The sequence below is a fragment of the Brachycentrus maculatus genome, unplaced genomic scaffold (genome assembly GCF_059751285.1).
Source record: "Brachycentrus maculatus isolate JH-2025_06_01 unplaced genomic scaffold, ASM5975128v1 h1tg000104l, whole genome shotgun sequence".
In the NCBI taxonomy this organism is placed as follows: domain Eukaryota; kingdom Metazoa; phylum Arthropoda; class Insecta; order Trichoptera; family Brachycentridae; genus Brachycentrus; species Brachycentrus maculatus.
This window is the reverse complement of record NW_028280858.1, coordinates 1,829,724-1,854,504: the sequence shown is the minus strand read 5'-3', so window position 1 is coordinate 1,854,504 and position 24,781 is coordinate 1,829,724. Positions and strand designations below refer to the sequence as shown.

At 31.8% G+C, this 24,781-nt stretch overlaps 1 protein-coding gene across 2 annotated transcripts in view; it reads right to left on the bottom strand.

Moving 5' to 3' along the window:
• Positions 1 to 24,781, bottom strand: part of LOC148310234 (nephrin-like) — a 53,756-nt gene that overhangs the window by 13,745 nt on the left and 15,230 nt on the right. For both annotated transcript variants that reach the window (XM_088258816.1, XM_088258817.1), the window contains exons 2-3: positions 17,569 to 17,742; positions 3,674 to 3,800 (exon numbers count right to left, since the gene is read on the bottom strand). In XM_088258816.1, coding sequence (XP_088114942.1) covers positions 3,674 to 3,800; positions 17,569 to 17,650 — 209 coding nt within the window. In that variant the 5' untranslated portion in view covers positions 17,651 to 17,742. The remainder of the gene's footprint in view (positions 1 to 3,673; positions 3,801 to 17,568; positions 17,743 to 24,781) is intronic.

The following is a 24,781-nucleotide window of genomic DNA, read 5'->3' as shown; positions in this document are numbered from 1 at the left end:
TTGTCTACATAAAATTTCTTGTCGGGTAGATCATATTTCACGAATTACTTTTCCAGGAAAGATTCATAATTCGATACGCTAATTATGCAAATAATGAGAATTATATAAATATTTAATTTAATTGAGAATTCGGTGAGAAAAGAATAGATGTTTAAATGAAATTTATTGATGTTAATCTACGCTGTGTTAGGAATGAGAACACGATTATAAATAAATAGTAATAAAAATAAAATAAAACAAATATAATAAATAATGATATAATCATTTCGAAGTTCACACCCGATTAACCATTTCGAATGTTGTTAGTTTATCATTGAATAAAGATAAGAATCGTGTTGTTCATTAAAAAAAAACATATCATGCCGGAAATTTAAAGGGTTGAATGGATTAACCTTGCTTTAAAAATGGGAGAGATACTTTAATCTAGGGTTGCCTGATGTCTCATTTTTGGTACAGTCCCGTTTATTTAGTTGATAAACCTGGAGTGCCGAAAGACAGGATATAAGAATTTCATTTTTTATCATTTACTTTTCAACGGGGTATTTTCGTGATTCCTTTCTCAACAAGTAAATATAGAGGGGGCTTGAACCTAGAACATAGACTCAGAGATGACGATATAAACTATGGGACTACAAACCCAACCCATGTTTGATTGGTGATCCACACAGTGAGGACATAACTAACCCAACATTAAAAATGAAATGTTTAGTGAATTAGTGACTTTTTGGATTTTTATAAATACAAAGATAATCTATTTCATATCTAGAGTATGTTGAATTCATTATTTCTCCCGAGTGCGCGAAAAATGAAATTTCCTAACATTCTTTTGTTCATATTTTTTTTTTTTGACATCTCATCAAAGATGAAGAAGAATATGGAAGTCTGGGCATTTACGGGACTGACGACCGTCATAGGCTGGTTTAAGTGATCACTTTACACACGTGTAACATTCACCAATTCTACCCATTATTGACAACCACACTACTCAAATTCTTTTGTTCACATTATTTTTTGACATCTACTACACTACTCAAAATTTTGAAACTTCTAGATATATTGATCAAACTCGTATCACAGTATGTGTGAGTTCACAAAAGCCATCTATGTTGGGATGGGAAAGTATTTATTAAGCAGAGACTCTTTCCGTTTGTGAACCATTTCCATAGTCCAGATTTGAGAACAAGTTATTGGGCACACTCAAAATGTTCTTTTGTTCACAATCAACAATTTTTTGTGACTTTTGTGGTAACAAGCGAATATCAATGTTGTCATAAAAGCATATTTAAAGAAAATATCTGTTTACAAAGTAAAATAATGAATTAGGTACACAAATTGAAAATATAAGTTTTTCATTGTTTATTTGAAATAATGTTACACAAAAATTCATTTAGGTAGTACAAGATAAAAGAAAATTGAATTACCAGCATTATTGGAAATACGTTATGCCAACCCTTTTAATTTATACCTAATGTAGTTTAGTCTAGTATGTCCATTAAAGCAATATATCACGTCCAAATTGGAAAGAAACACTAATTGGCTGTTCACAAAGATATTTACTAATTCGTTCACATAGTATCTTATGAATATTAATTTAAATAAGAATTATTATCGTTTTTAAATATCAAATTACTAATCAAAACTAATTGCTTTTTGTTTAATTTTAACCCTTTCAAAGAAGAGTGATAAACTACATAAAAATGAAAAATTCTCCTAGTCAGAGAAAAACTACACTATAATGTGCTAAAAAATTAGGGAGTGAAAGTACTTGTAATATAATTTCAGATTTTTTATCGTTTCGTATAATTTTTGAATTGATAGTCAGTATTTTTTTTAAAATTTGTTTTCTGTTACCTTTTGGCAATTTGGCATAAATATCAATTGATAATTATCAACCAATTTACATATGTAAATATTTCTGAAAAGAGTTTATTTTTCTAATTAATAAAAGGTTGTGCATATCGCTCACTCCTTTCAACAACGTCATAATATGACGTTGTTGATATATTATATCAAAAAACTTGATTTTTCAGGAGACCGTTTTTAAAGTTTAAGAATATAATGAAATGTATTAAAAATAAATATCAAGCAACTTATTGAATTTTTTACTGTGCAACACATCTTTTTAGGTAAAACCTGAATGTTTTTTCTCCCTTTGAAAAATATTTAGTGTATTAAAAAATAAATAAATAAAAAATATCTGTTCTTCTAAATGCAATAACAACACTTTCTGCCCTGTAGCGGGTAAATATTAAGTTAAAAATATGCCGCTTTTGCTGGGATAAAGTACATTTTCTGGGCATTCCGAAAACATGCATAACTGAAAATTTACGATTTTTGATATATGACGTTGCTGAAAGGAGTGAGCGATATGTGTTATGTATTTATTAAAGTACTTAAAGTATCGGTGAGATGTGCATCATTACCCAATATTTACTCGCTACTTGTGTTTTATTGCGTGTTGAAATGAATACATTATGCAGAGCCGGATGCCGGATTTGATTTATGGTAAATAATGTAAAGTTCCGAGGGACTAATCTTTTTCTCCGCTGCAGAAGTATTACTTACTTTCACTCCGTTGAATTTACGGGCCATTTATGTCACCGGGTTCCTAAATTGTCGTAAAGTTTCCGTGGAACATCTTAATTAAAACGAAATCCCTTTGATGAAGCACCTTTGGCGTTGTCTGTAGTCTATCGTTCCCTGTCCCGTACTTCCTGGCCTTAAATTGAATCTCTTAGCTCAGAGGCACCTAAACTGTGGTTCTCGATATCTGGTGGCCAGATATGGAGAAATTATGATACGATTTAACATATTTTTTAAAAAATTGTCGGTTAAAAATTCAAATACGGAGAAATTATACAAATATATTTACATTTATATGTATTTATGATGTAGAAAAATCTTATATCACTTAAATGTTAAAATTGAACCCATTATCAAACTTAGTTTTTTTTCTTTAAATATAATTTTGTTTTTAAAAAAAGACTTGATCCTGGCTATAACATCCTTTCACTGGTATTTTTTAAAAATAAAATATGGTTAAAATAAAAAAATTAAACTTATAGCATTTACAAAGCGGTAATTTCGTATTATCCCCCTAAATTGATGAATGAGCCATGAAAATTTATTTTGGAAAAGTGGTGTTATTAACTTGTTGAAAAAATGTCATTTATATGACAAAATAATGATATTTTTCCAAAAGTGATATTATTCCATAAATAGTGGTGACACAAGTACATTTCGATCATCTTTTTTCTAAATTTCCGTTTTGTATTTAATCTTTAATGACTTTTTAAATAAGTGAGTTCATAATTAACTGTACTAATTTTTGTAAAATATGTTAAAATACTCGTATTATGGAAAAAAACAATTAAAAAAAATTAAGCCAAATTACCAGGAAGATTATAATCATCCACATGTTTTTTAGTTTTGTCATTGTTCTAAATATAAAAAATAAAAAATAAATTATTTTTGTAATTAAGTATACCGCATCAGTCATCAGGGAGATAAATATTTCCAAACGCAATATTTAGGTTAGTTTTTATTCCAAATAGTCGAACGGATTGACTGTACTTTTATTGATTGTATCTTTTACCATATAACTCGACAAGTTTGAGGAGCCCTGGGCCTGATTTAAAGTCGAAGGAAAAAGCAATAAAAGCAAGGTGATTACCTATAAAAGGGTTTATTACCCTTGTACCACACAAGGAGGAGAAGCGAGTCATTTGTATCCTTGGTGATGACGTCACATGGCAGGGCAGTTTTACCTCCCAACAGAGCTTCAATCTTCTTTACTTCTCCTGAAAGGAAAAAACAATTTAGTTTTACTACGCACGGCAATCTCGGGATAAACACAACATGGGTCATTCAATAGACTATCTTATTACCTAATGGCAAAGGGATTCTCAATTAAATTTACATAATGTATAAATCTAGTTATAAATACCGTATAAAGTGACACTTATGAGCTCTTTTTTATTGGGAGATTTTATTTAATTTTTCTATCATAAAAGTCGATTGAAATAAATTTGTGAAAGCCTTATATTAAATTTATTTATTTTATAATTTTTTTCGTGACATTTTAATGTTTAAAAATAAAATACTATGCAACTTGGTGTATTCATTTAGATTTCAATAAAAATTAACCATTTTTGAAAGGAGAATATATGGTACCTTGGTAATAAGGTACCATATATTCTTACTTTAGCACGTCCAATATTGATTACATTAAAAAAAAAACTGTAAATAAGTATTTTTCCTTCAAAAGTAGAAAAATATTTTTTACAGAAATAGATTGATGATTTTCCCGAGAACTATTTGTTTCTATGATTTTGCAACATATTAAAGTATAAAATATTAAAATTATTACTTGTATTTTTTACTACTATTCATTATTTAAAAAGGATAAATAAATTTATGGATAAATTTATGGTTGAATCCAGTTAAATTTATCAACTAATAAATGGTTTTATCTTTTCGCGACATCGCCGAATAGTTTTATTTATTTATTTGAACTTCATGTACAGAAAATAAATATGTACATTGGCGGGCTTATTGCTAAAAAGCAATATCTTTCAATCAATCAAAAACAAACTAGTGATATTGGTCAAAACGTTTGATATAGTTATTTGTAATCAGAGGGTATATAGTGCTTGAATATTTAAATTTTACTGTTGTTTTTGTTAGGCAACTATTTTTGATTTTATTATATATTTATGAATATTACAAATTGATGATAATAAGGAAGGCAAAGGAAAAGGGAGTATAGGGAAGGAGGTAGAGGGAAAAAATAAGGGATGAAGTTTGATGGACAGTTAGGATTCTGATGATAGATAGTAATGTCTCAGACGTTTCTTAAAATATATATTAGAGGTGCATTTTTTACAAGAAGAGGTTATTCATTCCATAGTCTGGCCGCTTAGACAAAGAAGGAATTACTGAAGAATGATGTTCAATTTTGAAAATATTACAAGTAAAATTATGTGAAGAAAGCAGTGATGGGATTCGAAAATTTCAAGAACCGGTTTGCCCTTTAGGTACTACCCCTATCCCCCCCTCCTTCACTACCATAACACTTTTTACACACACTTAAAACTACACATAATGTTTAACACATGCGATTTTGGTCGACCCGAAGACCAACATCTAAAATCGCATGTGTTAAACATTTTGTGTAGTTTTAAGTGTATAATAAGTGCTATGGTAGTGAAGAGTAGTATTGCTTGCATGCTGTGGTAGTGATTGTCCTGACGAAGAGTTTGGTACGTCTCGAAACCAGTAGACATAAAAATCTCGGTGAGTGGTTATATATTAATATTACTAACATTTTTGTAAAAAAAAAATAAAGTAAAAAAAATAAAGTAAAAAAAAGAAACAATAATGATTTTAACAAACGAGCGTGCTCCGATACATGATCCGATACAATCGGAATATTGTGTGCCGGTTCGGCGAACTCTAAAAAATTTATGCACCGGTTCTAGTGAACCGGTGCGAACCGGCTGAATCCCACTACTGGAAGAAAGCGATATCTACTAAATGGATTTAAGTAGGATATTCCTAATTACTGTTACAATGTTAATGAATGATCGTTTTTTTTCTTCTTCTTTCATCATGTTACTTCGAAAGCGTATTTCCACCATAGAAAATGAATATGAAGAAGAAAAATCAAAAAAGATTTTATTATTGAAGGCACCTACCTACCTACTATAAAAGTTAATAGTTTTAGGCCGCAGAACTGTTGAAATAACTGAATTTATTTAATTTGTCAAGTTTGTTTGAAGTAGCTCTTCGCTACTGATTTACGGCCATTTTATTCTAATGGTTCGATCCCGAACTCTTTTGACAAATCGTCCTAACAACATTTTCAACATTAAAAACGGAATTTTACCGAAACTTTACATAAACATTAACGTAATTTATGTTATTGTTATGATAATTTTCCGAATCTTTTCACGTGAGGTATAAAAGGGGGCTATAAATTAACAGAAATCATTGATTTTTAATGGTTTAAATTCGCAGAAGCATTTAAAATATTTTTAATTGCTTTTGTTTGCTTTACACAGAGTATTAAAAATACACAATCTTAAATATCTTCGTTTTATTATTCGTACCTAACCGTAAAAGTAGGGATGTACTCAATGCCCTCTAAACTAGGGTAGCCATTCGCCCCAATGCATTGGGACATGTCGCCATTGTTGACAGTGGTATTCCGACGATAAATAAAATTCAATATACGAAAAAAGTTGAGGTCTAATTGATAATTACTCTAAGGTGATAATTTATGAAAATATGAAAACAGAGAGCAGGAAATAGACTATTAAAAAGAAATCTCACCTTATGTATTTTGATATTTTAGGGAAATATTCCAACGGGATCCAAAGAAAATATGATCCAAACTCAACTAAATCGTGTTGTGGTTCCATTAAAACTTTATTTACTTTAAAACTAACTAACTGAGTATCACGCTGTTTCCCCGCAGGGGTAGGCTGAGAGAATATAATGTCACACCACTCTGTCTTTGCAAACAATCTTTCCCACATACATTTTTTTACTGTATTTGTTGTTGTCACATTAATATTATTATTTTTCTTCTTCCGGGCTCCATCCCAACTTATTGGCTTTTTAGACTGTTGGGGTCAGCTCCCCTCGTCCCCGGGTTATAGGTCTATTTATCATATACAACGTCACCTAGGTCATACCTTCGAATCGTGTTATCTTTCTGTACCATCCATTATTTTTTTGGTTTTCCTCTTGATGCCTTTCGAGGAAGATCCATGGCAATATAAATAATGTCATATTAATATTATTATAAACATAACAATATATGCATTATAATATTACAATGTATATATTTTTTGGTGATCCAAGATTGTCTCAAGTTTCAAGAGGTTGTAAGAAACGAATTTTAGACAAAAGTGGGCAAATGAAGTAAATTTTGTATAATGTGAAATAAATAGCATTTTAAATTAATTGATAAATGTTCGTATTAATGTGGCTTATTAGTTGTTTTTATTTTATTATTATTCACCCAATTAACGATATATGACGTTATCTGTTGATTCGTTCAAGATAATAAGGTACCTAGGACCTTGGTAACATGAAATAAATTTGGGCTAAAGGTTTACATGCGAACATCAAATCCATAATATATAAATTAAGAATGTTTACTTAATTAAGGTCGCGATTTCATGCGGTCCTAAATTAATCGTACATTTTACTAAATTAATGAGCACCTTGACTATAACACAAACCTATAAAATAAAAGTATATTTTTGAATTGTAAAGACGGTTTGAGTAAGCGATACGCCACTGGAACGGGTTTGTATTCAAATTTTTGAATAAGTATTGGAAACTAGTATTATCATAATATCGAGGTAAAGCAGTCAACATATATTTTTTTAATGGCGTGCGGAAAAGTCAAACGTATAGAAAACTAGAAAAATACATAAAACATACGAGGTGTGTAGAATGGATAGCAGAATCTAAAAAGCGACAAGCTTATCTGGTATTCGTAAAAAATAATTGAATCATACCAAAATATCGGTGTAAAATTAAACTTGCTTGCAAAAATTTTGTATATAGAGTATCATAAAATGAACCATTTTTGTCATGTCTCGTTAAAAAAATATTGCACAGGGTGTTGGCTCCAAGGTTCTAAATTAAAGCTGAAAAGAAAAGAATTGTTGAAAGGTCATGAGTTATAAAAATAAAAGTGTAGAAAAAGATTTTTTCAGTACATATTCTAAAAACAAAAATAAATCAAAAAAGTTTTTTTTTAAATGGGCGTGACCCGACGACCGGCTCTATGCGTTGCTGGAAGCCAACTGAGTTTTATTAATGCAAGTTTGGCCTTAGTAAAGGCATTTTCAGAAATCCGGATACGAGTAAAAATTCGGATACGAGTAATGCTACATAGTAAGACGACGTTCTGGTCTGTGCGCGCGACGACGCCGACGTAGGTACTGACGTTTTCAGACAAGATTTTCAATACTTTGAATCATGAGTACTACATTAAATATATTTGTTTAAATTCTAACATTTTTATAAAGTAGAATATAACGTCCAATGTCACATTTGATTTATAAGTCATCCAATTTGATTTATGAGGCGTCCAATTTCGTTAGTAAAACGTCCAATATGAAGTGAAAAACCTGTATAATCATTGTACGCGTTAACTAATAATTAACTATATATTGCGATAACGGCTCACAGTGAAATATTTCTCTATTTCCATAGTGTTATTTTTGGGTAGATATTTTTTGATAATGAACCCATTTCGTTTCGTTTCTATAAAAGATTAAAAAGATCATACATTAAAACTCATTAATGAAACAAGATAATGCTATGTTTGGCTTAATAAATTCCCCATTTATCTGAGATTAAAACAATTTAAGACGGTTCTTTAAAACTTACACGATGGCATGAATATATTTGCATTTATTACAATGATAAAATTTTCTAAAATACTTTTTAAATAATAATAAATGTAGGTGTATTTTAATTTATTTTCGATTAAAATAAATACGAATCAGACAGAGGATATTTATTGTTTCATTAGTATAATACTGTTAAAGAAACGTGGACATTTTACGAGTTTTATCTCATCTTAATAATAAATTAATCACTATGGATTTATCGATAACAATTTAAATAAGTATATAAAAGTTCATTTGATATTTTGGTTAAAGTAAAAGTACAGGAAGGAGAATGTGTAATAATGGGTAGGATGACGTGAATCCAAATTTATTAATTTAAAAAAGCACACGTTTAAATAAATTTAGTGCTCTTCATGACAAAATTTCCTGAAATTATCTAAATAATTTAAAAAAACCCATGTTAATAAATTTCGACCCTTTCTTGGCAAAATTTCATATTAATACACCTAGTAAATTGTCTTGTAAATCTCATGATAAGACATCTGTTAGGGACAAAGATCAAGTATCTAGCATTTTTATAGGAAAAAATATATATTAAATTCATGTAAAGGTATTTTTCTTAAATTACCGGAAAAAAACAATTATAAAAATGCATTTTTAAACGAGTTATAGACTGCAAAATCTAACAAAATTTTGATTCGCATAGAATTTTTTACCGTTAAATCATTTGCATAAAAATTTGTCGACACGATTTTTTTTCTTTTCTTTTAAGATACATACATAAAAACATATTTATGCACACACATATATATATATACGTATATATATGGTATTGTTTTCTTTTTCTTTTTAGATACATACATAAAAACATATATACATACACATATATACGTATATATATGGTATGATGTGTCCATTCATAATTAATGATTTCAGTAACAATTAACGATTTCAGGCTAATTACATTATACATAAAATACAATCACAGTGTTTTGTGAGAGGAAAATTTGTCAATGAGATTTTAAAACTTTGACGCTTCAAAGATGTGATTTACATGAATCCACGATAAATCGTTTCATTAAACATTAATTTATCAGAATTATTAAGGCAAGATTAATGGGATTTTCTTAAAGCTTCTGATCGGAAACGAATTCTTTAGTGTACATATTTAATGAATTACAGCTTGAATATTTTTGAAATTCACATGTTTTTCAAACAAGTTCTTTTATGCCAAAAAGCTGTATTTGGGAACGTACAAAAGAGTCAAGTGCCGTCTGAGTTGTTTTAAGATAATGAAGAATTATATTATTTCGTCAAATCAATACGTAAAGTGTCTAACTCGATCTGAGGTTACATTCTACACACTGTGCATAACTAAACACATATTTTGCATAACTGTCACGTAACATGACCTAACAATCGAATATTTATTTTGATAACTCAATCACTATAAACATATTTGGAGGTCCTCACCAAAACGTTACATTTCCATTATAAATGATTTTAAGTAATCAGGAATTCTAGCTTTTAAAAATATTACGTTTTGGTGCGATTTAATGATTTCATATTGGTTTAATACAGGATTGGTCACGTTTTGTCGCAACTTTAATTAAGATTTCTATAGAATACAGTAAACAGAACATATTTGAATTTAAAGGATTTTTATGCAATATTGGAACTGCAACTTTTTGGTGAGGACCTCCACACACAACGAATTAAATGCGGCAAATTTCCTTTTGTTTTCGCGATCTGTTTTGGACGATAAGTCGATATCTTAATCCCAATGCATTTCTTTGAATTACAATATATACTACTTGAACCGTTTTATAAAAAAATCCTGGTATTTGGTCATCGTTATTTTATGAACACTGTAACAATTAAAAAAAATGATTTTAAAAATAATCTGTTTTTACATAAATTTATTTACATTACAATTCAACCGAAGTGAAATATAATAACATAAATATCAAAATATAAATTATAAATAAATAAAGTTTGGCAGTGCCTAATAGAAGTATTTTGAATATTTAAAACATTGAATATTTAAACTTTGTGGATCATTGTAAAACATATATTATTTGGAGAAATAAATTGAGTTCATCAAAAAACAAAGTCATTTTATTTCTCCAAATAACGTAATAGAAGTATTTTTTCTTTCTATTAAATTTCTAATATATTTCTAATTTCGCAGAAACTCGACTCACAATTGGAAAAATACAATAAATTGAAAGATAATTTACCCCAGCATCAGCAGCAGATGTCAGTATTCAAATGTAAATTTTTACTCTTTTATTCATTTGTAATTATTATTCCGTGTTAATTTTTCTTAATTTTTCTCATACACATGACGAATAGAAGGTCATAAATTATTAATAAAACGAAATAAATAATTTGTATCTATTAGACTTGTCGTATCGCATTTCTATGGCACGGAACAGGTGCAAGCGGCAATAAATTTAAAGAGGCGGCATTTATGGTCAAAAATCTTTTATTTGAGGATAAAATATTGTTAATTATAATGAATTATGCATACAATATCAAATACATCAAAAACAATATTTAAAAAGAGTAACCCTGATTATCATAATGATTCAGAATACGCGCGATACAAAAAAAACAGTTGGAATATTTTGATGTCATATATATTTAATACTTTATTTAGGATGAATATATATGATATATTGGGTCTATTCGGGTCACTTTGGATACAAAATAAAATTGTATTATATCTCTATAACATTTCATTTAGTCAAAAAATTATATTACAAACGTTCATATGTCATTTAAAAGCGAGTGTTTTTGCCTAGAATTTTCACTCATGAATTACATGAAATTATAGTAACTTTAAACATAAAGAGTAAATCCACTCCCAAGTAGGCATAGGCTATGAAACTTATAAAGTTGAAGCCTGAGTAGGGACATGATAAACGGTGTTGCATAAGCCATAGCTAGATTTCAGAGTCACTTGGACGTTAGGTAATAAAAAAAAAGTCATTTAAACTACATTGTATACCATAAACATGTTGAATTGAATGATATTTGTATTATATTCTCATTTTTACCCTTTCATTGTACATATAATATGTTATATATAATGCTTGTTTTTTTCATGGCCTAGATGGCGTTGCCCAAGAGCCTCAGGACGAGGAGAGCTGACCCCAACAGTCTACATAGATAATAAAGGATGGAGCCAGGAAGAAGAAGAAGTTACAAAATGTATAATTCCATATATACGAGAGGCTTTGAAGCCTCTTACACTTCGCCTCAATGTTGGGAATCAAGATAAAATAATATATCAATTATATTGTACATTTAATTAGAAATTAGAGCGTATGTATGAAATAATCTCGTAGTATTTTAAAGAGTTTGAAATGAGAAAAAATCTCAAAACTCCTCTGTATTCTAGGAAGTATGATACTTGGATTATATTCATATATTGACATGTCGAGTCCCCCTGACGTTGAATATCACTTGCGGAAATGTGTCTATATATCTACAGGGTCTCCCTTATTCCTTTTAAGGGTAAAAAGGCATTAGTTTTCGAGATATTTTCACTTTTATGAATTTTCCGAAAATCTACCCCTTGGATCAGTTTTTTTTAATGCCACTTCTTCAAATTTTCATATTTTAGGATTCTAATTTATGTTTCACAATAACATACAAAAATAATTTAACTTAAAGTAAACACTTTTCACTTTACTAAAACAAAGCAATTCTTTACATAAAAATTCCTAATAAATAAAATAATTATAAAATAAGCTCATTCTGCATTAAAAAGGCAATATCTTTTTTTCTAAAATAAAATATAGTAAGTGTTATACATGTTTTTAAAATGACATAAATTGAACAAACGTTTAAAATAATTTGCCAGGTTAGCATCATATATATTTTTTTCAGGGTGAAGAGTCAAAGTCACCTAAAGATTTATTTTAAAATCATTGACCGGGCATCAATATTTTTTCCGCCAAGGCAAGTCAAATTGGTTATATTTTGGACTGCGATCAATAGAATACTTATTTAGTATTATGAAACAAAAATTAGAATCCTATAATATAAAAAATTGAAAAAGTGGCAATCAAAATACTGATCTTAGGCGTAGATGTTCGAAAAATTCATAAAAGTGGAAATATCTGGAAAACTAAGGCCATATTTTAATTTATTAGTGAGTAATAAGCTGGCCTAACACCACTTAAAAGGAATAAGTGGGATTATGGCACCCCTATGGAGTGTATAGCATACGTATACGTCTGAAATATTCATGTGGTATTTTAAGGTGCTTGAAGTGTTAAAAATCTTAAATCTACATATGTATTTCTGTATTTTATGAAGTTAGAAAGCACAGTTTGCACGCGAAGAAGAAAGAGTAGTAAGAATAAATTGTAGCCGGTCCCAGACAGACATGTGCTGTGCGGCGGACACGGCTGATTCGCCCCGACCGGTGTTTATGGCTCGCACTTTTATTTTATGGCACCGTTTGGTTGAGCCTGTTAAATTTACGAGGAAGAGTTGAAACTTCGCGCGTCTGCGTCCTGCGAAACGGGCGCAGTCGAGCCGTTCACAGGCATAATTTACCGACTAACGTAGGGTAACCGTATGATTTCATCAATTGATTCGACCGTCATTTTGTGGTGTAATCTTGCCATTTTTAAATTAAGTCTTACTTGGTAAATAGTGGTATTTGCCAAGTTAAACTTAAGCCGGGATATTCAATAGCCCTAAACTTAATTTTCTTTAAACCTACATATCATTTGACGTAATTGTTTTTTTTGTTGTTGCTTAAAATACCGTTTTAGTAACAAAATAAGTTTTTCGTCGAAATAAATATGTATTTGCAATACGTTAAACACGTGCAACATTCACCATTTCTAGCCATGATTGACAACCGCGGTTCGGTTCAGGTCAAGAGTCAAAACAATCGACGGCTATGTGTAAGGAGATGCATAATTGTGGAAGAGGCAAGGAACGTTTGCAAAAACAGAGTGGCGTGGCGTTCTATTACCTTTGCCTACCTCCGCGGGGAAGCGGCGCGATGGCCTGATGGTCTCTAATCATACATAATGCATCCCTAAACACGTAAACTGATGGATCCCTTAAGGCGGGATAATCAACAGCCCGCAACTTAATTTTCTTCAAACCCAGGTAAAATTTAACGTAATATAATTTTTTGTTTAAAACACCGTATTTGTAGTGACAAATAAGTTTTTCTTTGAAATAAAAATATGGTTTTGAAATAGTAAATATTTATTTACCAAATTCCAACATACATTCTAAAGAAAAATTGTGGATGAACAACACGTGTGGTTTCTCGCGCAGCCGGTCGCGTACTGACTTTGGTTATTTTAGAGTACGCCCTTAAGACCTTGAATACGTATAGCATTTGGTGCACCGCAATGTACTGACAATTAAGCGATAAAATGAGATGCGCAGTTGATATGGTAAGTGCTTTCGTTTTGCACTGATTTATACTTCCTATGAAGACGTTAAGTGCTGTACATGCTTTTGCAATTCTTTGAAGGCCTATAAATCGCTTTTAATGTTACCCTACGTTTACCGGTGATGGGGCAATTAAACGAAGATGAAGAACTATCCCATATAGGATGGGATATCCATTACACGCCCTGGATACGCCGTAACACCTATGGAAATCAGATCGACCTTATTTTATGGACGGTTTCAGTTAAACACATAACCATGTAAAATGATTGACAATAACACTACTAAATTTCTTGAAACGTCTATACACCTATGTATATTGATCAAACTCGTAACACAGTACGCGCGAGTTCACAATAGCTATCTATGGTGGGATTAGGAAAGCTTTTATTAAGCAGAGACTCTTTCCATTTGTATGTGAGGTCCGAATCCTGGATTGTATTCACATACATGAGAAACGATTGATGAACAAATCCTAATTGGAGATAATCCAGATTTGTAAAGTATTTGGACACACTCAAAATGTTGCTAATAAATTTACTGGTCAAATTATAAGCCAAAATTAATTGAAAATTACGTTTTCAAGCGTTTCTCATGTATGTGAATATAATCCAGGATTCGGACCTCATATTTACGTAGTACATTAATGACATTTTATTCATCTCTAGCAACTTATAGAAAATTCCTCTCTAGCAACCGATCACCTAATATAAAGTTAATTACACTTGCATTTACGCACGATTATATCTTTTTAGACAACATATTAAAATTTTAAGGTCTGTTATATTCTAACTATCTTCAAGCATTTGCAGTGAAATTTCGATGAGATTGTTTTATCAACGATTTATAGAAACAAGCTTTGTACGATGTATGATATATGTTTGAATGGTAAAACAAGGAAAGAATGCAAGGCTGAGCATAAACATTATCGATAAAATTAAGAAAGATGTGTTGAGATAGTTTGGACATGAATAAGTATGAGTGTGGAAAGAACGGTAAAAGAAATTTATTAGGCGTAATATAACGTAGTTCATGATCAGGTATGTCAAATACTTGAAAGCGGCCGGGTCAGGAGTTGGAATAATCGGCGTATGTTAATAAGGAGCTGCATGAATGTGGAAGAGGCGAAGAAAGTTTGCAAAGTAGTGTGGCGTTCTATTCTCTCTGCCTACCCCTGCGGGGAAGCAGCGTGATGGTTAGTTAGTTAGTAGCTTTGTACATAGTTTCTTAAGATAGACATACTTTTTGTGTCTTTAATTAAATTTTACTTTAAGGAAGATTCAGTACTAATTTTCAAGAATTGTACCGTAAAATATATCGTCACAAATATTATTTGGATAGTCGAAATGCTATCGATAAACTAAATTACACCAGGTTTATATTGCACGTTCGGTGAAAAATTGCCCCTAGTTTTCAACATCAAGTAAAACTCTACCTGACAGGCTGACAGAAATAACGTCCTGAGACTAATTCTTTGACTCTAAACAGAGAAATGGAATAGCGACAGAATAATGAATAAATTCCATTGGAATACGAATAGGCTGATGTTACATTTCATCTTGAAATAAGTAACATCTCTTTTAAGGCCCAATATACAAAAAAAACTTAATTTTCTGTAGACCCAAATAACCTAGTAACTGTTTTTTATAACACCACTTTCGTATTAAAAAAATAAGTTTGTCTTCGAAATAAATATATGGTTTTGGAAAAAAATTTTTATTGAAAGGTGAGGAGTTAAAAAAAATATGAAAATGTTTTTTCAATACATATAATATATTCTTAAAAAAAGGCAAAATCCAATATATATTATTTAATATTACACTGAAAGATATCTAGCCCCTACTGCAGCCAATAGCGTTCTATTTTGAATGTTCGAGATCTCAGCCTTGAAAAACACTTAAAGTTTTTTTTTATTGTATAGATATTTCAACATAGACGAATAACTTTTAAATGAATAATTTTTGACAATAATTGGGGCTTTTTTTGTTGATTTTTTGACAATAATACAGTATTTGGTACAAAATATATAATATATTTTAAACTACCTGTACCCGATCATGCGTTGCCGTGGCTCAGTCTGGTTAAATGGAAGAGAAAGAAAAGAACAAGAAAATGTAGAAACAGCACACATTTCTAATATGTTTAATTTTCACAATGCATGTGGGTACACAATATTTAAGCTGCAGTAAAAAACGCGTTGTCCGCCATGAGCTATGTTAAGTATTGCGTGTATTGGCTGATAAGTTCAACAGATGGCGCTGCCATTACAAGAAAATCTTCATAAGAAGACTTTATCTATTACAGATTAAAAAAACATGTGATATTCATGAATCTCTCTTCATACATCTCATTGAATATAAAATGTTAGAAAACATTAAATACACATACTGTTTAATATCGTAACATGTTTTCTTAAATGTACTTATGTATGTATATTATGAACTTTTTCGTGTGGTTTTTATCGACTTCGTAATATGGAAGCTCGAATGTATTATCTTTTTTATTAGTTTGTTTGATTAGAACTAAACCCAAGTACTTAGGTACTTACCTATTACTTTGAGTTGATAGCGGTGAAGTGTTGAGTGTTTTTCTCAATCTGTCCTTCGCGATAATTTATTTATTAATTCGAGTACAAGTGTAAAATAAACACATTAAAATAAATACGAATTCAAAATAAATTTGTACAGTGAAATTAATTCCTTGTAATTTTAGCATTAACAAACGCGAACGATGTGGTGGAAATATTAATGAGAAATTTATGGTTTTTATTTATGACTTTCATTAAATTGTATAATTTTGAGATATGCATTATCTTCTTCTTCTTCTTCTTCTTCTTATTGTAGGCCTTACGGCCTGTTTTTAAGAGGGATTAGCCTCCTGCGACGTCGATTCCCAGCTATCGGCCCATCTCTTTGGTGGTCTGCCCGGGAGTCGTCTACCATGGGGTTGGCCGTACAATGCGATGTGGGGGAGTCTGGATGGTTCCATTCTCCTCACATGCGCATACCATTGTCTTCTTCGTTGCCTTCCCCACCTAACGACATCTTCGATCTCGCATATTTCCCTGATCTTGGCATTTCTCAGTCTATCTCGAAGACTCTTGCCTGTTATGCTTCTCAGAGTCTTCATTTCTGACACTCTAAGCGTGTTTTTTGTGGCAGCGGTGTCTGGTCTACTTTCGATTCCATACGTCATGATGGGTCGGACACAAGTTTGCAATGCATTATCTGAGATATAATTATGCTGAGATAAGAATTATCGATAAAATTAAGAAAGGTGTGTTGAGATGGTTTGGACATGCAGAACGAATGAGTGAGGAAAGAACGCTAAAACAAATTTATGAGGCGAATGTTATTGGGAAAAGAAGCTAATGGTGCGCGGGGCACTGTATCATATAAACGCAGTGTTATCTTGATCGTTAAAGCATGAAGGAAAGGTGAACAGCCCTCCGCTGCAGGTACCAGTCCAGGGTAATATTGAATGAATATTAGAGTGAAAAAAAACACTTTTATTTATTTGACCCCCCCCCTGGGAATCGAACCCGGGACCTCCAGAACGGTAGCCGAGCATGCTGACCATTACACTACGGAGGCGGACTCGCTTAGTTAACTGTCGGATATAAATTCACCGGCTAACTTTTGAATCAAGGAAAAATAATTGTCGCGTTTCTACACTCTCAGGTCCTCGACGCGCGACGCTGAAATTTCTCTTCTCACTACTTCATACTACTTACTAATACTACTAGGGTGGAGCTACTCACCCAGCAATCTGGCTCCATCGCCCATGGACCTGTACACCAGCAGGAGGCACAGCAGAATGCCCGCTCTAAGTTTGGCCCCCATGTCTGGCCGCGTGTGTCATGATGGCTCCAGCCCGCGGCGGACCTTTAGCGCCGCCCCGTCAGCGCAGCTCCGAGTCGCGGCAACATCGGCGTCTGAAATAATAAATTCTCTTTGAGAAACACAGTAGTCATCGTCCATCCCTTACACTGCCTACACTGGGGTACTTCTAGAAAATTTGCTGGTGGATTTACAACCCTGTATGTATTTTAATTGGCAATGACATGGATATTAAAAGCTTTTAAATGTAAATTCACAGTAAAATCAGGATACAATTTTGTTTCATATTTTCAATAAATTTCACAACTCAGTTTTTAAAAAAATGCTTTGCAAGAGAAGGTCTGTCAGGAAGTCTAGATGCTTCTGTATCAGATCTAGGAATGCCTTGGGACAGCTTTCAAAGTAGTCATAGCATTAAGATTTTTTAATGCTATGATGACTACTTTAAAAGCTAAACTAAAAATATCAAAGAAAACATATTTTCTATTTTCTTTTATTTTTATTTTACAAAATCGTTGATTCCGGTTCGATTTGTGTATGTATTCATTTAATTTATCCCCATCTGTTCCCTATATGGAGTCTATAAACTAAGTGACTGAGAAAGTATATTTGGCAAACGTGAAAAGAACGATGACGCCCAAAAAAGATTTGACATGACCAAATCAATCAGAACATAAAATCTGGTGGGGTTAAAGTCTACGTAATCGGAGGGTATGTAGTAGTAGATGTATGGATGTGAAGTAAGCTAGGAGTGAATGTCAGGACAGAAGAGCGTTCCATCCTCTCTGCCTACCCCTGCACTGAAATGGCGTAATGGTAGTAGTTTCCTGGGACTTATTGAAATTTGAAATGGTTTGTGTCACCAACCAATGTCTATAGGGTAAGAGTAGTTCCAGTTGTGAACTTGTTTGACAATATTGACTCTAGAAGCCTCAACATCCGGCCCTGGACCCGGGATATTTGTGATGGTGCAATATGGCGTTAAGTAATGGTGATTTATGTTAGCAGCCACTTATCGTCAACTAACTGTCAAATATCCCATAAACATTGTTCCGCTCAAATACAATACATTGATAATATCATATGATATTGTATAAGATATCTTCGAAATGTACCAAATAATTATGTTTCATTCCGATGCCTACCCTTAAAAACAATTGGCGGTTCTATTTGTTGATGTCTATGGTCCACCCTCCCACCCTCTCCCCCTCCCCTCATATTTGTATAACACAAATGGTAGTGTAGTGGTAAACAAGTAATCCACACTACTACTATTACATCTCTATAAACCATAGACAATAAACTATTTGACGTCATAAAACGTTAGATGACAGAAATTTGATTACGTATGGAGATGCACGTTTTTCGTTTAATTCAAATATCTTCAGTTTGAACCATAATATCTCCCAAACTTCCCTACAGATTTCAATAAGAATGTTACCGATAGTCTTGTGATTTTTCGTATTAATTTATTAGCCAATAATCACACCTCGTGAAATTTATCCATTGTGGATTAAATATTCATTAAAATCGAGCGGATCAAAAGCCCTTTTTAAATATGTATCTATATAAAAAGTAATACACGAGGCGCCTTTATTAATTTACTAAGACAAAGGGCTATAAAGAAGTAATCTGCGGACAGGGTATCGATTCTTATAAGTGGGCTTGTTGCCTGTGTCAGTTTATCCCCGGCAATGTGGCCTTTCCGACGGCGAAATTCAATTAGCCGAACGCCGAGCTGATTTCGCCAGGGCGGTCCGACACTCGTAACTAATAACCGTCTGCAAAATCTTATTATCAAAATCATTACCTCCAGGATTATTATAGCGATGAACACGAACTTAATGAATTATAATTTTGTAAATTGTGAGTGTCTTATACAAAGTGGGAGGATGCTTAAACATATTATTAATCAGATAGAGAGTTTTTCACGTTTTTAAAATACTAAAATATCAGTAAAAAATATGATTTACTGTGTGAAAACGTTAGCACATTTTAAATGTTAGCTAATAAACTAAACGTAAATACCACTATGTCATAAACTCTATTGTGAAACGTGTTTCGATGCATTCCGCATTATTTTCAAACACCGTGTGATGCGTCGAAACACATATCACAATAGATTTTAACCAAAAGTGGTATTCACTAAGTAAAATTTAAATTATAATGGATAAAATTTACTACAAAGTGACTGCCGAATCAATTAATGGAAAAAACTTTATTTGAACACGTTACAAAAAGTATATTTGTAGTATTTTTCCTTCCTCTAAAAGCTGTGGATTATTCGACTGGATTTTTTGTGAATTGGGGTTATTTCGAGGGATTACTATTCATTTATATTCGCATTGTACTGAGAGACTATTTGACATATAAGGAGTTTTTTAGAACATATGCATATAATCTGCATCAAAATGGTGCAAAGGACACTGTATCGTATCGACGCTATGTTACATTGATCGTTAATTACATGAAGACAAGGTGATCAGTCCTGCGCTTCAGGTACCAGTTCAGGAAGATATTGAATAAACATTTCAGTGAAAAATCATTTATATTTTTTGACCCCCTTAGGAATCGAACCTAAGACCCCTCAGCATTAGCCAAATACACCAACCTCTACATTGCGCTGGCGGATATATAAGCAGTGTAAAAAAATCAATTACGACTACGAGTATGTTACCCTGAGTGCCCTACCAATTACTGCTATTCTACTTTTCTTCTATAATCCTCCTCCACTTCCATTTCGAAAAAACAATGATTTCGGTGAACTTCTCCACTTATGTCATTTGAATTCCATTAAACATGTTACACTCAGGGGCTCAGAACTGATCACCCTGCTTTACGTAATAAATGATCCACCTTTCTCTGCACCGATTTGATATGGTGGCCTTTGCACCACTAAGGTGCGAATATGCCTAGAAAAAAATCTTGTGGGGGGTCATTATGACGGGTCACTTTATATAACAGAACCCACAGGAAGAAAAATAATTGTAATATTAACATGTTTGGATAGTATGTAATTTTTTTTGTATAATTGTTTATACTGATGCTATAACACGCATACAATAATATTATACAGTAAACATGTATCACAATCCTAAGGCACCATTTGCAATTCATGTTCGCTCGCGCATTGCTAAATAATTAAATGAATTAATCGATCATGTTTTAATGTAGTGTTTTAAATGTAAGCTCATTGTTGAGATTCATGTTCCGTGTACATATATTTTACGATGCGAGGGCGTCTTTTGAATTACAGTTCGTACACCTCCATCTCATTATGGCATTCTTCTTTTTTATATCCGATAATTGAAAAAAAATGGATAGTTATAAATATGGACAGATAAATTCCAACAGGTCAAAGAATTGGAATATTGAAATCCTACGAGACCAAGAAATCGGTATATGAAATTCCAAAAACGCCAAATAACCGGTGTATTAAAAACACCGACTGGCCTAAGAATCTCTGTATCGAAAATTTGGCAAAAATGTGCCTACACCCTTAAGGGTGCGATACACGCAAGCCAAAATTCATTCACCGGCCGACCACCGTAAAGAAAAAATATTTTTATATTTTTTTTAAAACTCCTAACATTTCAATAACTCCGTTCAGCCGCGGTCAGGGCTGCACGTGTGTCCACGCCCGATTTAAAAAATAATATATTTCGGATATTTTTTTTTTAGAATATGTATAGAAAAAATATTTTTATAATTTTAATAACATTACTTTTCAATAACTCTTTTCTTTTCAAAACCATATAATCCTAACCTTCGAAGAAAAACTTATTTTTTCAATGCTAAAACGGTATTTTAAGAAAAAAATCAATTACGTCAAATGTCACCTGGATTTAGAAAAAAGTAAGTTACGACTTAACGAATGCTGGGCCTTAAATATTGTTATTATTATGTATAACATTAGTTTACTAAAGAAAGAAGCAGGAGAGGCTTATCCAATACACAAAACTGTTACTGTGATTAATGAGCTAATTTTTCGACTGTCAGTTGAACCGTAATCGATTATATCGACTCGTGAAATCGATCAAACAAGAAAAAAGTCTTATACAAACAAATTCATAATAATATAATTATTGGATACATGGATAGAGCTATTCGATGCCTTACTTTGTATAACTAGCTGTCATATCGCTCACTCCTTTCAAGAACGTCATAAATCAAAAATCGTCAATTTTCAGTTGTGCATGTTTTTGAATGCCCAGAACATGTACTATATCCTAGCAAAAGTGGCATATTTTAAACTTAATATTTACCCGCTACAGGGCAAAAAGTGTTGTTTTTGCATTTTGAAGAAAATGTATTGTTTAATTATTTTTTTAAATATACTAAATGTTTTTCAAATGGAGAAAAAACATTCCGGTTTTACCTAAAAAGATCTGCTGCACAGTAAAAAGTTCAGTAAGTGGCTTGAAATTAATTTTAATTCATTGTATTATATTTTTAAACTTTAAAACCGTTTTCCTGAAAAATCAAGTTTTTTGATTTATGACGTTCTTGAAAGGAGTGAGCGATAAAATACTACATTTATATTAATTAGTATATATTTGGATATTTATTGCATCAGATGAATATAACTGTTTCACAAAATAATTGTTAAAAAATATCACATAACGACGCAGTGTTACATTGATCGTTAATTACTTGAAGTCCTGCGCTTCAGTTATCAGTCCAGGGTGATATTAAATAAATATTGGAGTGAAAAATCACTTAAATTTATTTTGATTCTCTTGGGAATCGAACCAGGGATCTCACTAAATGATTACTACACTATGGAGGCAAACCTTTATTAATCTCGACAATCGTAACATTTCATGTATGTATTATATATACCATATATATAGTGCATGAGGTTTCATTTAGATAGGTTCATAGTACTAAAATACAATTTTACATTTTTTTTTGTATTTCTCGTGAAAATATATTTTTGGTTGTTGCCCATAAAGTAGAAAGGAATGTCCGTTGTCGGGAATTTTTCACTAGCGATTCTTATTGAGTTTTCTCTGACAGGTACCTACCGAATTACAGAACAACGTTTGCTTGAAGGAACGTTATATACCTTCAAGAATGTCAATGAAATAACTACCCTAATACCGTATTTCGAAACCATAATTGAAAGTTTAAAAAAAAATACATAGCATGGCAGAATATTTCGTAAGCAAAGATTAAATTGCGTACATACATATTTTAAAGTGCTCATCACTGTCGGCGAAGCATGTTACATTATAAGGTAATGTTAAAATGAAAGCTTTCTTTTCTTTTTTCAGTGAATTATTTGTGTTTTTATTATTTACAAAAATACTTCAATTTCATACTATTTCTGTGAGCCTAAGCGGCTCATTATTAGAAATAGGTATCAAATAGAGGTAGAGTGGGTTCGAACCGAGAAACTCGGACTCGAGAGTCCGCGACACGAACCACGGGACCACAACCAGACCCACCACGCCACCACGTTCTAATTAATATCCAAGGCCATATTTTTTTAACTCTACCATGATTCAACCAACATTCCTCGATTCAGACCAGCTTTTAAATTCAACGTCCTGAGGAGGAACACCAAACATACCCTAATTCTGTAAAGTCTCTAAAGAACCCTTGAGATTTAGCAATTTTCTACTACATAGGTATTAGCCATTTAAATGATATCCGCTGACAGCTTATTAATTTATTATATCATTTCACAGGTTTTTTTTATTTATATAAGAATGTAATTTTAATTTTCGTAGAGAAAAACTACATCGAAAGTTGTTTTTTGACATCTCATCCAAGATGAAGAAGAATATGAAAGTCTGGGCATTTACGGGGCTGATGACCGTCATAGGCTGGTTTAAGTGATCACTTTACACACGTGTAACATTCACCAATTCTACCCATTTTTGACAACCATATTACTCAAATTGTTGAAAGTTCTATATATTATATATGAAGCAATTTTGAAACATTATTCTTGAATCACTAGAACTTCACTAGAGACATCTATTGGTGAGATGAAAAGAAGCTTTTTATTGAGCAGAAACTCTTTTATTAGTATGTGAGGTCCGAATCCTGGATTATAATCACACACACAAAATATCATTTTCATTTTGATTATTTAAGCTTATAATTTGATCAGATAATTGAATTTTTTTCAACATCGAATGTATTAAGAATTTACAATGAGTGAGTCGATATTAGGAGCCATTATCCTGGCGGGTTTACCCTCGTCAATCACCACAAATGGAATGGTGTTCGACATTTATGTATGGCAGCTTCTAGTAACAATGAAACAGCTCGGAACTTTTCAGAAACGAACAATTCTGTATCAACCATCTGACATTTTAGGGTTAATATTGGTTTTTCTCAGAACTAATATAGAGTGCGTTGACAAAGGCTTTTTTTAGATACATGGCATGACTTCGACGGAAAAAAGGTATACTTCCTTGGTCAAGGGTCAATTTTATATTCGTGTGCAACTAACCCTACCTGTTGGTACAAACATTGAGTTAAATTTATGTAATTTCACTTTAAATTTGGCATTTATTGCTTGGCGGGTATGTAAGAGGAGATGCATGAATTTGAAAGAGGAGAATGATGTTTTTGTTTGACAGAGCGGTGTGGCGTTCTACTTTCTCTCTGTCTACCCCTGCAGAAAGCGGCATCATTTTAGTTAGTCAATGGTTAAGAATGTTGGTATTATTTATTATATCAGACCCTGGATTATTCACCCTACAGATGATATGTGAAAGTTATAGGTGTTTAAACTCTATATTTATTTATTCATTGAACGGCTGAAACCTTTAAGATAATATATATATATATATATATATATATATATATATATATATATATATATATATATATATATATATATATATATATATATATATATATATATATATATATATATATATATATATATATATATATATAAATATATTATCCACTGACACTTCGTGATGGAATTGCATTTTTAATATATTATTAGATTAAAACCAATATTTTTAGCTTTTCCACTTTTTTATTTGACCAGCGACCGGGTTTCGTCGTTACCGACATCATCAGACTCCAGTCTGATAATGTCGGTAACGACGAAACCCGGTCGCTGATCAAATAAAAAAGTGGAAAAGCTAAAAATATTGGTTTTAA